This window comes from Oryctolagus cuniculus, chromosome 15 (genome assembly GCF_964237555.1).
Source record: "Oryctolagus cuniculus chromosome 15, mOryCun1.1, whole genome shotgun sequence".
Taxonomy (NCBI): domain Eukaryota; kingdom Metazoa; phylum Chordata; class Mammalia; order Lagomorpha; family Leporidae; genus Oryctolagus; species Oryctolagus cuniculus.
This window is the reverse complement of record NC_091446.1, coordinates 40,691,755-40,707,603: the sequence shown is the minus strand read 5'-3', so window position 1 is coordinate 40,707,603 and position 15,849 is coordinate 40,691,755. Positions and strand designations below refer to the sequence as shown.

The following is a 15,849-nucleotide window of genomic DNA, read 5'->3' as shown; positions in this document are numbered from 1 at the left end:
TTGGATTGGAAGTAGAGCAGCCGGGACTCGAACCAGCACCCATATGGGACGCTGGCACTGCAGGTGGCAGTTTTACCACTATGCCACAGTGCTGGCCCCTGCTCCATTTCCAGTACAACTTCCTATTTAATGGCCTGGGAAAAGCAGCAGAAGGTGGTTCAAGTGTTTGGGCCCTTGTAGTCACATGGGAGACCCAGATAAAAGCTCCTGCTTTTGCTTGGCCCATCCCTGGCTATTGTGACCCTCTAGAGAGTAAACCAGCAGTTAGAAGATCTTTCTGTTTCTGTTCTCTTTCTTGTAGCACTGCCTTTCAAATAAAAATAAAAATAATTCTAGTGGTTATCGTATATTTCACAGTCTTGGGGCATCATTATAATACTATTGTGTGTGTGTGTGTTTAAGATTTATTTTATTTATTTGAAAGGCAGAGTTTACAGAGAGAGAGGGAGAGACAGAGAGATCTTCCATCTGCTGGTTCACTCCAAAAATGGTTGCAATGGCTGGCGCTCAGTCAGGCTGATGCCAGGAGCTTCATCTGGTTTTCCCACGTGGGTGTATGGGCCCAAGGACTTGGGCTTCTTTATGTTGCTTTCCCAGGCACATAAGCAGGGAGCTGGATCAGAAGTGGAGCAGCCGGTACTCAAACCAGTGCCCATATGGCATGGTGGCATTGCAGGCAGTGGCTTAACCCGTTACACCACAACACCAGCCCCTATTTTGTATTCTTGCCTTCATGAAATCTGCATACTCTACTGGGGTGAAAAATAAAATAAAAATGTCCCTGTAGGGTGAAAGTCTGAAATGATTCATTCACATAGTAGTTGAGTTTGGATGTTCCACTGGACTTAGCATGTGACTTCTGTGGGCCTAGGCTTCTCATTGTGCAGTGGCTGGATTCTGAGATGGGGCATTTTGAGGAGGAGTGTCCTGAAAGTTAGTGTTCCAGGAGGAAGGAAATGAAGTTACAGTGCTTTGTATGATAGAGCCTAAGAACCATGATGTAGTGGGATGTAGTAGAAGTTAAGACCAGTCAAGATTCAAAAGAGGGGAAAAAAAGACCCCATATCTAGATGGCAAGAGTAGCAACAAATTTGCAGCCAATTTGAGATGTATATAACTGTACTGCTTGTTAAAAATTCCACACTCTTCCTTTGCAGATTTCTGACTTGATATGTTTGTGGTAGGGTCCAGTAATCTTTTTTTTTTTTTTAAATATTTATTTATTTGAAAATCAGAGTTTAAAAGTGAGAGATTTCCCATCCTCTAGTTCACTCCCAGATGGCCACAATGGCCGGGCAGGAGCCAGGACCTTCTTCCAGGTCTCCCACATGGGTAGCAGGGGCACAAGGACTCGGACCATTTTCTTTATTTTTTTTTTAAATGGTTTTTTTTTTTTTTTTTTTTTTGACAGAGTTAGACAGTGAGAGAGACAGAGAGAAAGGTCTTCCTTCCGTTAGTTCACTCCCCAAATGGCTGCCATGGCTGGCGCTCTGCGCCAATCCGAAGCCAGGAGCCAGATACTTCCTCCTGGTCTCCCATGTGGGTGCAGGGACCCAAGCACTTGGGCCATCCTCCACTGCCTTCCTTCCCGGGCAACAGCAGAGAGCTGGACTGGAAGAAGAGCAACTGGGACTAGAACCCAACGTCCACATAGGATGCTGGCACTGCAGGCGGAGGATTAACCAAGTGAGCCACGGCGCCGGCCCTCCCGGACCATTTTCTGAAGTTGCTTTTCCCAGGCCTTTAGCAGGGAACTGGATTGGAAGTAGAGCTGCTGGGTCTCCAACTGGTGCCCTCATGGGATGCCAGCATTGCTGGTTGCGGCTTTACCCACTGTGCAACAATGTCAGTCCCCTCCAGTAATCTTTTGTTTTATTTTTTTGTGTGAGAGGCAGAGTTATAGACAGAGAGAGGGAAAGACAAAGGTCTTCCATCTGCTGGTTCATCACCAGATGGCTGCAACAGCAGGAGCTCGGTTGATCAGAAGCCAGGAGCTTCTTCCCAGTGCCTCATGTGGGTGCAATGGCCCAAGTACGTGGGTTGTTTTCTGTTGCTTTCTTAGGCCATAGCAGAGAGCTGGATCGGAATTGGAGCAGCCGGGACTAGAACCAGTTACCTATGGGATGCTAGCATTGCAGGCGGAGGCTTTAGCCCACTACACCACGGTGCTGGCTCCCCCTTCAGTAATGTTTAAATAAATTCTCTAGGTAATTCATGGGCTTGTACACCTTTGAGAAATGTGGATCTATAAATTTCCTCCAGTTTTAACATACCATGTATAAACCAAGAGAGGGTAAATGATAACTCAGTCTTCTATCATTGTTGTCCTCACTTTTTATCTTTCCCAATTTATTGCCATGAATAGTTGCTTAGAAGAATTTGTTTTTGTGATTTATAAATTCATATTCTACAAATAAATTATTTTTTACTTTTTGATTATGTTTTAGGATGGATCTGTAGTTCTTGACTCTTGTGAAGTGTCAACAGAAAATGATCAAAGCACTCGATTCCCAAAACCTGAGTTAGAGATTCATTTTACACCTTTGCGACCAAACCAAATGGCGGTGAAACACTCTGGTTGTACTACACCAGTGACAGTTAAGATTTCCAAGGCCCGGAAGAGGAAGAGTAATGAAATGGAGGAGGTAATAAATTACTTAACTGATGAGTAAATTTAACAACCAATTCTTATTGAGTTCAGTTGTACTACATAGTTGAGCTTTGCTGCACTGCGTTCCTGTTGAGAAGCCCCACTCTTTCAGTCCTGCACAATCATTAATGGCATTTTTTTTTAAAAAGATTTACTTATTTATTTGAAAGGCAGAATTACACAGAGATTGAAATCTCCACTGGTTCACTTCCTACATGGCTACAGTAGCCAGGGCTGGGTCAGGCTGAAGCTGGGAGCTTACAGCTTTAGTGGGATCTCCAGTGTTTGTGGTAGGGCCCCAAGTACTTGGGCCATCTGCTGCTGCTTTCTCAGGTGCATTAGAAGGGAGCTGGATCAGAAATAAAGTAACCAGGACTTGAACCGGTGTCCATATGGGATGCTGGCATTGCAGGTGGTGACTATGCCACCTTGCCAGCCTCAATTTATGGCAGATTTTATACCCTTAAAGAATATCGCTTGAAAAAAAGAGGAGATAGAAATTCCACAGCCATTTCTTGACTTTTGGTGTATTTCTGACCTCTTGTACCAATAGATGCTCATGTTTTCAAGTTGTAGGTCATAACTCATTGGTAGTTAATGAAATCAATTACTGGGTCATTCTGACTTAAAAACAGAAACAAAAACTTGAACAGAATAGAAAAATATCGGTATCTGTTGCAAAGAGTAAAAATATTTTATTTTTGCAATGTGAAAAAAGAGTATCACTGGTTTAATAGTACTCAAAAAAAAAGCTGTGAATATTAAAAATTATAACATATACCTTCTCTCATTTAAACTAATAGATCCAATGATGGTATGTTTTACTGCAGAGCTGTTTTTGTGTACTAGTCCTATTCAAATTCATCTTTCCTCATAAGAAAAAGGATTGATGTAGAAATTAAATAAACTGAATTGCTAACTTGCTTGAATGTAATTTTTGTCAGTGAACTAAAATCTTAAGTCACTGATTATTGGAAGAAAAATTCTTTCTTCATCAGCCAGTGTTAAGATTTGTGCTTTTATGTAGTTGCAGGCTAAAAAGTACTTCCTTTTAATTAATGCAGCTCCTTGATTGTCAGGCTGCCTCTCTGCTGTACCCTAACCATGCAGATTTGACAGGTCACATAAGCTTGCTGTTTTTCAGTTTCTTCCTTTTTGAAATAATGGATAGATATGTTTAAATTGCTTAGCTTTCGCTCTACATATGATAGAACAAAATAAATGGTCATACTTATTTTTAAAGTAATCTGTAAAGTTTAAATACAGGCTTTCTAGCAAAATAACTTTTTTCCAACTTTCTTTTACTCCTGTAAAGAGTAGTATATTTTCAAGCTGTTGGAAGAGCAGAAATAGTATTATCCATACTCCTGAAGCTCTCTGTCAGGTAATAAACTTGCTGAGTGAATATTATTTAGTATAGTTTTCCTGCTACACATATAACACCCTTAAAGATTGTTTTTGTAGAGTTAATTTATTAACTTCTAATCTATAGTTATTTAATTTATATTCATAACATCTTAAATACCATTAAAACACTAGATATTTGGCTTTCATCATCTTCATGTCAGTTTTTTCTTAATCCACTTTTTTTCCTCAAGAGAAAAGGGAAATTGAGTATAGTACTCAAAGGTCAAAATTTTATTTATTTTACTGTTGGTATGTACCCTTCATGTGTATTTCAGAGACGTTTTTCAGATAGATAACGTGTATACTCCAAAAAAGGTCATAAAAGATGGAGCTATCCTAACTGATTTAATCAACTTTTCACTGCTGTCATGAGCTGAGGATATGGGTCCTCATGAAAGTCATTTATATAATGCTTTATTCCTATTCTGTAAAGACTCCAAAGACCTCTTTACTGAATAATCCTTGTGTGGTGGCCTGGCTTTATAGTCTTCTCCCCTCCCCTCGCCGCCTTCTTTTTTTCCCTCCCTCCCTCCCTCCCTTTCTCTCTTTCTCTCTTTTTCTTTCTTTCTTTCTCTCTTTCTTCCCCCCTCTCTCTTTCTTTCTTTCTCTCTCTCTCTTCCTTTCCCCTTCTCTCCTTCTCTCCCTCCTTCCACCCCCCTTCTTTCTTTTCAGGGTTTATTTATTTATATGAAAATCAGAGTTACAGAAAGAAGGAGAGACAGAGAGAGATCTTCCATCTTCTGCTTCACTCCCCGGATGGTTACAATGGCCAGGGGTGGGCCAGGCCAGAGCCAGGAGATTCATCTTGGTTTCCCACATAGGTGGCAGGGCTGAAACAGTGGCACCATCTTCTGCTGCTTTTCTCAGGCCATTAGCAGGGAGCCGGATCCAAAATGGATCAGCTGGATTTCCAGTTGGCACCCATTTGGGATGCTGGCATTGCAGGTGGCAGTTTTATGTGCTATGCCACCTGAGTAGAATTTTCTATAGAATTTACTTGCCTCCCGTGATTACCATCTGCCTTTCCTCTTTCATCCTCGTTCAGGAGTCTGCTCCTCACGACCCTGTGACTTGTACCTTGTACTTTGTACTGGGATTCTGATGTTCAGTCATGACTTTTTTTCTCTGCTGCTTTTTTCTCCCTTTTAGGCTTGTAATCTTCCATATAATTAGAATTTGTACCAGTTAAACTTACTGAATATTTCTATAAAAGGCTTTGTTTTGTGTAAGATTATTTGGGAAAAACGAGTAAGATTGGACATAGATACTTGAAGATTTGAGAGTTGAGGTGTATTGCTATACAGTATTTTTTTTTTTTAAGAATTATTTTATTTATTTGAAAGACAGAACTACGGAGAGAGGTAGAGACAGAGAGATAGGTCTTCATCCGCTGGTTCACTCCCCACGTGGCCGCAACGGCCGGAGCTGCACTGATCCGCAGCCAGGAGCCAGGAGACTCCTCTGGGTCTCCCATGTGGGTGCAGGGGCCCAAGGACTTGGGCCATCCTCCATTGCCATCCCAGGGCATAGCAGAAAGCTGGATTGGAAGAGGAGCAGCCAGGACTAGAACCGGTGCCCATATGTGATGCTGGCACTTCAGGCCAGGGCTTTAACCCGCTGCAACATAGGGCTGGCCCCAGCGATACAGTATTTTAAAGATGAATTTGAAATAAAACAGTTTATTTAACTTCATTATTTATGATGTGATTGTGTGTGTGTGAAAAATTCCCACCTTCCATTAGGGCTTCTAAACTTCAACACGTTAACACTTTGGGGGTAGGTACTTACTTTTGTGTGGGCTGTTCTGCACATTACAGGGTTATTTGGCAGCATCTCTGGCCTCTCTCCTGTAGTAGCAAATAACATCTTACTTCCTCCCTGGCAGAGAAAACAAAAATATTTCCAGATATTGCTTGTGTCCTGTGAAATCAAAAGCACTCTCAATTAAGAAGCATTGTTTTAAGTGGCAACACTTGTATAGCATTTTATGGATTTTCTTTTCTGAGTCTACAGAAAGAACGTTTTGTCAGGAAATTAACCAGTGCTGACATTCATTACTTTTAGGCTTTGGTAAAATGTGAAAACAAGAAGAATGCTACCCCCAGAAGTAATTTGGAATTCCCTGTTTCAGAGCATAGAAATTCTTCTATCAAAAAAGAACAAAAGGTTTGTCCATTTGATTTTCCAAAATTGATTATTTTTTTTAATATTTACTTATTTATTTGAGAGGCAGAGTTAGAGAGAGAGTGGGAGAGACAAAGAGATCTTCCATCTGCTGGTCCACTCTCCAAATGGCCTCAATGCCAGGGCAGGGCTAGGCTGAAGTTAGGAGCTTCTTCTGGGTCTCCCATGTGGATGCAGTGGCCTAAGTATATTCTGTTGCTTTCCAAGGTGCATTAGAAGGGAGCCAGATCAGAAGTAGAACAGCCTGGACATGAACTGGTGCTCTTATGGATGCCAGTGCTGCAGGTGGTGGCTTTACCCACTGGGCTACAGTGCTGGTCCTCCAAAATCGACCTTTTTTATAGCTTAAATTTATAAACCAAAAAACAGAAATAAAGATATCAAATTCTGATTAGTAATGATCTAGAATTCCAGTTTTGTCTAATTATATCTCATTTATCTTGCCTTTCCTATACGTCTCTTAGCTTGGAATATAACCGTTAGCATTTGGCCAATAGCAGGTTTGACACTTGGCCTAACTCTTCTTGCCTTTCTTTGACCCTTTCTTCTCTCTCTTCAGTCCCAAATTCCTTGTATGAGAATTCCTAACCTGTCTCTGGCCTCTTTTATTTAATTGCTGCCATCACTTGTTACCTTCTGACTTTCCACATCAACAGTAACTAAAATTATTTGTTTATTAGGTTTGCACACGTCAATCATCTAAGAAAACATATTCTTTACGGAGTCAGGCATCCACAATAAGTATAAACTTGGCCACTAAGAAAAAAGAAGGGACACTGCAGAAATTTGGAGACTTCTTACAACATTCTCCAACAATTCTTCAATCAAAAGGTTTGTAGAAAATTAAGTGACCTTTTCTGTTAGATGTGGAGTACTTTCTAGTATCTGATTGGTACAAACCTCAACAATTGTTTTGTGGATATTAGACCCACAAGCAGGCATCATTGTACACTTGGTACAGTGGGAGGTGTGGGGAGCAACCCGGACTAGACTAAGTTACTGGAATTAAGACTTATTCTATGCATCTGCTCTCCCACAATATGGCGCTGGGAGAGGAGAAAACAGCTTCTGCGCAGCTGCCTTTTGCCAACTTGAGTGATGACCTCCAGGAGCTGATCCTGCTCCTGATTGGAGGAGAGCAGCGTACTCGGTGTGTGGGCAGCCGAGTTGGGATTGGCGGAAGAGGACTATAAGGGAGGAGAGAGACAGCATGCACCAGGAACATCTAAGGGGAACATCTATCTGAAGGAACACCTGAGCAGCCCCCGAGAGAGCCGGCCGGCGGTGTGCCGCTCCCCTGCGGAAGTGGGGAAAGTGGCCAGGGGGAACCGCCCTTCCACGGAGGTGGAAGGGACAGTAGCCAACCCGGGAAGAACCAGCAGCAAACCCGGGGAGGGCCGAGCAGACGAAAGAACAGCGCAGGGTCTTGTGTCGTTCCTCTGCGAAGAGGGGGAGCGACAGGAGGAAACAGATGAAAGGATGAAATACCTAGGTGTTCGCTGTAATTAACACAGGTAGAGTACCATTGAGGAATGGAGAGTGGTGCTCATGCAATTCCAGGTAGCAGTATGCGTCTGGCATGTAGAATGTTGAGGGAGGGTGGAAGATTAGATTTTTGGGGAGATTACCTGAGTGGCAGCACTAGAATGAGTTGGATACCAGAGGTGGGGAGAATGGGTGGGGAAAATGACTAGAAGCAGGGAACATTTAAATTGAGTGAAATGGTTGTGTAAAAAATATTTTTGAGAAAACTTAATAACAGAGGTTCTCAAACTTTTTTTTTTTTAATTTTAACTACCACATTTAAGGCAAACATGTAATATTTGTCTTTCTCTGGCTTATTTTACTCAAAATGATGCCCTCCGGTTACAAGCATTTTGATGCAAATGATAGAATTTAATTTTTATCATAGTTGAATAATATTCTGTTGTATATTTATATTTATGTACCACATTTTCTTTATCCATTCATCTCCTGATGGACACCTTATTTGATTCATATTTTGGCTCTTGTGAATAGTGCTGCTATAAACGTGGTGCAGGTATCTCTTTGATAGAATATGTCATGGCTTTTGGGTGTATACGCAGTGGTAGGATTGCTGGATTGTATGGAAAGTCTGTTTCTAGTTTTTAAAGAAATCTTCATACTGTTTTCCACATTGATTGCACTGATTTTCATTCCCATTAGCAGTGTACAAAGTTCCGTTTTCTTCTTATCCTCACCAGCATTTGTTACTCTGTTTTTTGGATGAAAGCCATGCTTTCAGGCTTTTTTGTTTATTTTTTCAAAATATTTTAAAAATGTGTAGTTTATGTAAGTATAGAAAATATGTATAAGGATATATAGCAAACAAGTATCTAAAAATGGAGAAGTGCTTATTATTTAGATTCTTAAGTATTTTATTTAAGTTATAATGACTGTCTTTTATATGTTAAAAAGACCCATGTTGCTTGCTTGGCTGAGTTCCTTGGTTTTCCTGTTAGCTTACCTAGCATGGATTTCTTTTCTTTCTTTTTCACGCACGTTTAGCAATATAAGGTGTCCCTGTTTGGATTGGACTGCAGTGCAGACATATGTGTTGTGGTGGGTCACTGGGAAACGCAGTGGGAAGGAAGAGCATAGAGCTGGGTTCCTCCTTCAGATTTTGCCGCTCTGGTGACCTCCGCTGTTACCCAGTGTTGCAGCTCTCCCAGCTTCACCTTCTGCCCTTTTCCTGTACATTCAGTCCATGACAGCCAGAGTGATCTTTTCAAATTTTAAGTTAATTTATGTTTTTCCTGTTTAAATCCTTTAAGGATTTTGCATTCCTCTGTGTGACCTGATTGCTGATGCCTTCTCCAAACTCCTAGTGTTCTGTGGATTGCTGTCTAGCCAGCTTTAATCCTGCTAGCCTCTGACAGTGGCTAGACTATACCAGTTTCCTTGAAGTCATTGCCTTCTTTTACATTTTCTTGTTTTTTTTCCCCCCACCTAGGACATATCCTGACATTTCCTGTAGCTGCCTCCTAAAACTTGAGATCTCATACTGATTCTATGAAGAGAGAGACCCCTTCCACTTCCCAGTCACTAACCCTCATCCCTGTCTTCATTTGATCTTCATTACCGAATCCTATTGTTTTCATCTTAGCACTTAATTAAACTATAATTCTTTGTTACTGTCTTATAAGTGCCATAAGAACAAGATGTCTGTCTGGTTCATACCCTTAGCTCTCAGTGTAGTGACTGGCTGGTAATAGTGAAGAGTTTGACTCCAAGGCAAAACCATGCAGGATTTTTTTCAGGCCCTACCATCAACAATTACAAGGACTGCCGGGCCTCAAGGAGTGGAAGCTTCCCTCTTACACTGCACTTGGTGTGCAGTTGATGCATTCTAGTCTCCTGGGCTGGGGGGAGGGATCGTGCTCTTCCACATGTCTGTATCCCTAGCTGTTTGCCTCCATTCAGACCTTGTTTGTTGGGATCTCCAGAGAGATCTTCCTTAGACATCTCAGCCAAAGACCTTATGGAGGAGGGAGGAAAGGAGGATAATCTGAAGCTACTGTTTCCCACTGTGACTTAGTATTTTCCCACTCCTGGCCCCTCCTCTGTACTGTTAGCTGCCCACCCTGAGATCCTTCAAGAGTCTTTCATTTGTGGCTGCCAGGACAGTGAGATGTATGCTGATCCACCTTGACCCTAGGCAGTGCACCATGCCATGCAGGAGTATAGAAGGGGATGGATAGAGTGTGCTTTCTCAGGTGTAGTCTCGTGCTTACACTGCTGCATTAAGTCTTTAAAGGGGTAGAGTGTGACTTTCATTTTGGCTTGTTGCCTTAATTGATTCCTTTGATTGTGGAAGCTCAGTTTACTCAAGTTCACCTCACTTCAGCTCTTGGCAAGTAGACTCTGATTTAAATGTTATTTTATTACTTTTTTTTTTTGAAAAAGTAATGTGGGGCTGGTGTTTGAGTGATTAAAATGCTGGTTGGGACACCTTTTTTTTCATATCAAAGTGCCTGGGTTTGAGTCCTGTCTCTGTTCCTGATTTCAGCCTTCTACTGGTTGGTAACCAGGATGCAGTGGTGATGGCTCAACTAATTTGGATTCATGCCACCCACATAGGAGACCTGGTTTGAGCTCCCAGCTTCTGGCTTCAGTCCCCCTTGTGGGCATTTGGAGAGTAAACCAACAGATGGCAGCTCTCTCTTGTCTCTTTTTCTTTCTGCCTCTTAAATGAATAAATAAAAATTAAATCTTTAAATGTCGTAAGACTAAAAAAAGATAAAAAGGTATAATAAATGTAATTGATAACATACACATGATTTTCTATCCAGGAATTTTCCCAGATGGAAATAAATTTTCTACTAAAATCAGTGTCTGTAAATTATTTCAAAGATTTATTGATTTATTTGAAAAAGTTACAGAGAGAGAAGGAGAGGCAGAGAGAGATAGAGGTCTTCCATCCTCTGGTTCACTCCCCAGATGGCTGTGACAGCTGGAGCTGTGCAGATCCGGAGGCAGGGGCCCAAGGACTTGGGCCATCTTCTGCTGCTTTCCCAGGCCATATCAGAGAGCTGGATTGGAAGAGGAGCAGCCGGGTCTCGAAACAGCACCCACATGGGATGCTGGCACTTGAGGTCAGGGCGTTAACCTGCTGTGCCATAGTGCCACCCCAAGTATCTGTAAATTAAAAAAAAAAAAGAGGCAAATGTACATAGTAAGACAATTTGAAATTCTTTTTTTCTACTTCCCAGAAGGAATACCTAATAATGTGGTATCTATTTTTGTGTGTGTGTGTGATTTTTTTCTTTTGTTGTTCATGATTTCATGTGTTTTTTAGGCATTTAATTTTTTCTTTGTAAATTTTCTATTAATGTCATTATACTGTGGACATATGCTAGTGCTTTTCTTCGAATTTGTGTATGTTCTTTATTAAGGACTTCAAACTTTTGCAATCAGAAAATTATTTATTTCAGAAATTAACGTTTTTTTTCATAGCAAAGAAGATAATTGAAACAATGAGCTCTTCAAAGCTCTCAAGTGTAGAAGCAAGTAAAGAAAATGTGTCTCGACCCAAACGAGCCAAACGGAAATTATACACAAATGAAATTTCATCTCCTCTTGATATATCTGGCCAAGTGGTAAGCTAGTGTTTCAGCTTTCATCAGTATAAAGTTCTTATTCTTTTTCTCAAGTATTCTTAATGATGTTGGTTTTATTATGATTTGAATTTCTATCCTGTAGATCAAATTTCTTAAAACAACTTATACTTAAGATATACTTTTGGTATGTTACATTCCTATTAATGAGATACAAATACTGCATCGATGTAAACAAGTGTCATACATTTGCATTTGAAAAAAAATCAGAGGGATGTATTTCTGTCAATAGAGTTAGTCTATTTAGTGATTTACTTGCCTCTAACATTAATTTTTCTTGTTATCTTTGTAACAAGGGTTGTACAAATCTGGGCCCAAATGTGCCTGGTAAAAATATGTCGTTGACATTCAGTCATTTCCTCCCACCTTTCCTGTAAGCCTCCCAGGTTCTATTAAGAAGAAATGGTTATTGTCACCCAGACTGTGTGACTCATTCTCACTCAGAACATTCTGTGCTATTAGAGGGAAGGTTCTAATTTTTCTCTCATGCTTGTGTTTGCTCACTGGATGAAAGTAAAGGAAAAAAAACTTCAAAAGGAAGTGGTCCAGAAAAGTCAGGAGAGACCTATCACTATCAGATATGAAATTGACACTTGAAAGCAAGTGGCAAAGAATTAGGATCAATTAGGACATGCGCTTAGTACTATTCTGTTATTTACCATCTATCTGATTAGTATATAACTTCCTTTCTTGGCTGAAGATTATTTCTTAGTAGCAGAATAATGTGCTTTGTAAGTTATATACTTGTTGCCAAGATGGAACATCCATTCCTTAAAAATTATTCAAGACACTTGTCTACAATTATTTTAATAATTATTTCAAGCTATAGTCTGGAATTTAATACAGATTATAGGTTTTTTTTTTAATACTAGAATTGTGTAGTGTTGAGAATCTTTTACAAAATCTATTACTTCTTTAGGTTTGTATTTTTATAGAAGATGATATACCTACAATCTCAGGACAAAAATACCCTAATATAGTTGATATGTCAGTGATTAAGTATGGGAACCTATCATCTATTTTAAACCAGCTTTCTTTTTGATTTTCACTTACAATTTTTGAAACTGTAAAATTGTCAATTTCAGATTTTAATGGACCAGAAAGTGAAGGAAAGTGATCATCAGATTCTGAAGCGAAGACTTCGAGCAAAAACAGCCAAATAAATCACTTATGGGGAATGTTTTAATATATAACTTTAATATTCATAATCATTGTAACTTGCATCCTGACTTTTTAAAGATAACTGTATATTATGATTTATTAAATACCTCTGTATAGAGATTGCTGTTTTATATATAGTGTAATTTTAACTCAATAAAGAAAGTAAGTTAACAGTCAGTTTCTTGTGTACTTTTTAAGCCTTTTTAATAACAGCTCTTTCCAGATGGTCTTTATTTCCCTGTTATCTCAGGCTTTTTAACAGTGAAGATCCTAGGAAGGATGCTGTTATTGTTTATTTCTCTACACATGATGTCATAGGTCAGTTTTTTGGTTTTCTTGTATTTAATCTGTATTAACAGTTTCTTCCTGGAGCTGGCGCTGTGGTGTAGTGAGTAAAGCCGCCGCCTGCAGTTCTGGCATCTCATATGGGCACTGGTTCAAGTCCTGGCTGTTTCACTTCCGATCCAGCTCTCTGCTATGGCCTGGGAAAGCAATAGAAGATGGCCCGCCGGCGCCGCGGCTCACTAGGCTAATCCTCCGCCTAGCGGCGCCGGCACACCAGGTTCTAGTCCCGGTCGGGGCGCCGGATTCTTTCCCGGTTGCCCCTCTTCCAGGCCGGCCCTCTGCTGTGGCCAGGGAGTGCAGTGGAGGATGGCCCAGGTGCTTGGGCCCTGCACCCCATGGGAGACCAGGAAAAGCACCTGGCTCCTGGCTCCTGCCATCGGATCAGCGCGGTGCGCCGGCCGCAGCGCGCCAGCCGCGGCGGCCATTGGAGGGTGAACCAACGGCAAAGGAAGACCTTTCTCTCTGTCTCTCTCTCTCACTGTCCACTCTGCCTGTCAAAAAATAAAAAAAAAATTTAAAAAAAAAAAAAAAAAAAAAAAAGAAGATGGCCCAAGTCCTTGGGCCTCTGCACTCAATGAGAGACCTGGAAGAAGCTCCTCACTTCTGGTTTCGGGTCAACACAGCTCTGGCCACTGTGGCCAGTTCGGGAGTGTACCATCAGATGGAAGACAGACTCTGTGTAACTCTGATTTTCAAATAAATAAATAAATCTTTAAAAAAAAAAAAAAGAATTTCTTCTCACCGTATCTGTTAGGCTGTGAATATGATTTTTTTAAAGAAAGATTTATTTATTTTATTTGGAGGCAGAATTACAGGGCAAGGGAGAGAGAAATCAAGATCTTCTATCCACTCCTTCTCTCCCCAGATTGCTCCAACAACCCAAGCTGGGCCAGGCAGAAGCTAGGAACCAGGAGTTTAACCCAAATCTTCCTCATCGGTAGCATCTGCTGCTTGGAACTTGGGCATCTTCGGCTTCTTGTCCAGGAACTTTAGCAGGGAGCAGGATCCGAAGTAGAGTAGCCAGTACTTGAACTGGTACCCATGTGGGATGCCAGCTTTGTACATGGTGGCTTAATCTGATAAGCCACGATGCTGGCCCCCTATACAATTGATTTTATATATCTGTTTTTATTACAATTAGGATTTAGGGAATAAGCATGTATAAATCTTCTGTTTACCAAACCGTGTATATAAATTATTGAGAAAAGATAACATGTCTTTATTTTTATTTATAACTTTATAGAGCTGACTTTCTGACTTTTCTAGGGTGCAAAAGATTAAAACAAGATTAGAATCAGAGAGATAACATCTAGAAAAGATACGGAATTTTAGACTTGGAAGGACCTTAGAAATCAATTTTCTTCATTTTTACATATGAGAATCCCAAGTCTCAGAAAGTTTGCTTACATCTGTAAGGTCATATAGCTTAGATGCATTGAGCTAAAAGTACTTCTTTTAGTGTTGCTTACTCTGTTACAGTGATGACCTTGAATAAACAAGAAAGTTGTCTTTAGTGTTTAACATTTATGTTTGGTAAAATTTTCAGTCTTACAATTCTGTGATCAATAATCACAGCATTTTTATGTTCATTTGTGGTAATGCGTAGAGTGTCCAAAAGAAAAAAAATGAGTTGTCTAAGATGCATGTTCCCAGCTGAGGTTGAACCAGGCAACACTGTGCCCTGTTTCGGCTCTCATACTGTAAGTTTTCCATATTCCAGAATACAGCATCCCATATGGGCGCCGGTTCGAGACCTGGCTGCTCCTGATCCAGCTCTGCTGGCCTGGGAAAGCAGTAGAAGATGGCCCAAGTCCTTGAGCCCCTGCACCCATGTGGGAGACCTCTCTCTCTGTCTCTACCTGTCTGTAACTCTGTCTTTCAAATAAAATGAATCTTTAAAAAAAAAAAAAAAAAAGATTGAAGAAAAGCCGGCACTGCGGCTCACTAGGCTAATCCTCCGCCTTGCGGCGCCAGCACACCGGGTTCTAGTCCCGGTCGGAGTGCCGGATTCTGTCCCGGTTGCCCCTCTTCCAGGCCAGCTCTCTGCTGTGGCCAGGGAGTGCAGTGGAGGATGGCCCAATTACTTGGGCCCTGCACCCCATGGGAGACCAGGATAAGTACCTGGCTCCTGCCATGGGATCAGTGCGGTGTGCCGGCCACAGCGCACTGGCCGCGGTGGCCATTGGAGGGTGAACCAACAGCAAAAGGAAGACCTTTCTCTCTGTCTCTCTCTCTCACTGTCCACTCTGCCTGTCAAAAAATAAAAAAGATAAAAAAAGATTGAAGAAAAAAAATGAAGCAGCCTCAATGTCTTGTGAAATGATATCAATTAATCAACTGGAGATCCAAAAACGAAAGGAAAACAGGACTGGAAATATATATTTGAAGAAATAGTGGTCCAATAGTTTTCAACTTCTATCAGGAAATAATTGATTTAGAAACTCTGCAAATCCCAGTAAGGATAAATCCAGATAAAACTGCAGCTAGAACAATCATTGTCAAATCTCTCAAAACCAAATACAGAGAAAATTTTGAGAGTAGTAAAAAATATAATACATTGCTTACAAGCTACTAAATAGACATATTTGCATTATGTTTTTAAGATAAAGGACTTGATGCAGTCATATTTCACTTAACAGCAGGCACACATTCTTAGAAAGAATGTCATTAGGCAACTTCATCATTTTCAGAACATAGGTATACTTAAACTTAGATGGTGTAGGTCAATCACTCCTCATGGCCTCTTGGTGCAGTCAAGAGGAGGTATGAAAACACAAGATAGATGAGGCTGCTGCAAGGCATAATACTGCATACTGTTTTGTAGTTAACTTTTTCTAAGATTTGTTTATTTGAAAGGGAGAGTTAGAGGAGAGATTTTCCATCCATTGGTTCACTCCCAAATGGCTTCAATGGCTGCGGCTGCACTGGGCTGAAGCCAGGAGCCAGGAACTTCTTTCAGGTCTC

General features: G+C 40.8%; 1 protein-coding gene across 5 annotated transcripts in view; it reads left to right on the top strand.

The window, feature by feature from the left end:
* KIF20B (kinesin family member 20B) overlaps positions 1–12,717 on the top strand; it is a 67,585-nt gene extending 54,868 nt beyond the window's left edge. For 3 of the 5 annotated variants that reach the window (XM_008270182.4, XM_070057633.1, XM_008270180.4), the window contains 6 exons: positions 2,448–2,645; positions 3,966–4,034; positions 6,122–6,223; positions 6,922–7,072; positions 11,219–11,361; positions 12,465–12,717. In XM_008270182.4, the coding sequence (XP_008268404.2) occupies positions 2,448–2,645; positions 3,966–4,034; positions 6,122–6,223; positions 6,922–7,072; positions 11,219–11,361; positions 12,465–12,542 (741 nt within the window). In that variant the 3' untranslated portion in view covers positions 12,543–12,717. The remainder of the gene's footprint in view (positions 1–2,447; positions 2,646–3,965; positions 4,035–6,121; positions 6,224–6,921; positions 7,073–11,218; positions 11,362–12,464) is intronic. The other 2 variants (XM_008270183.4, XM_008270181.4) reach the window with 1 other exon arrangement.
* Positions 12,718–15,849: the final 3,132 nt, after the last annotated feature.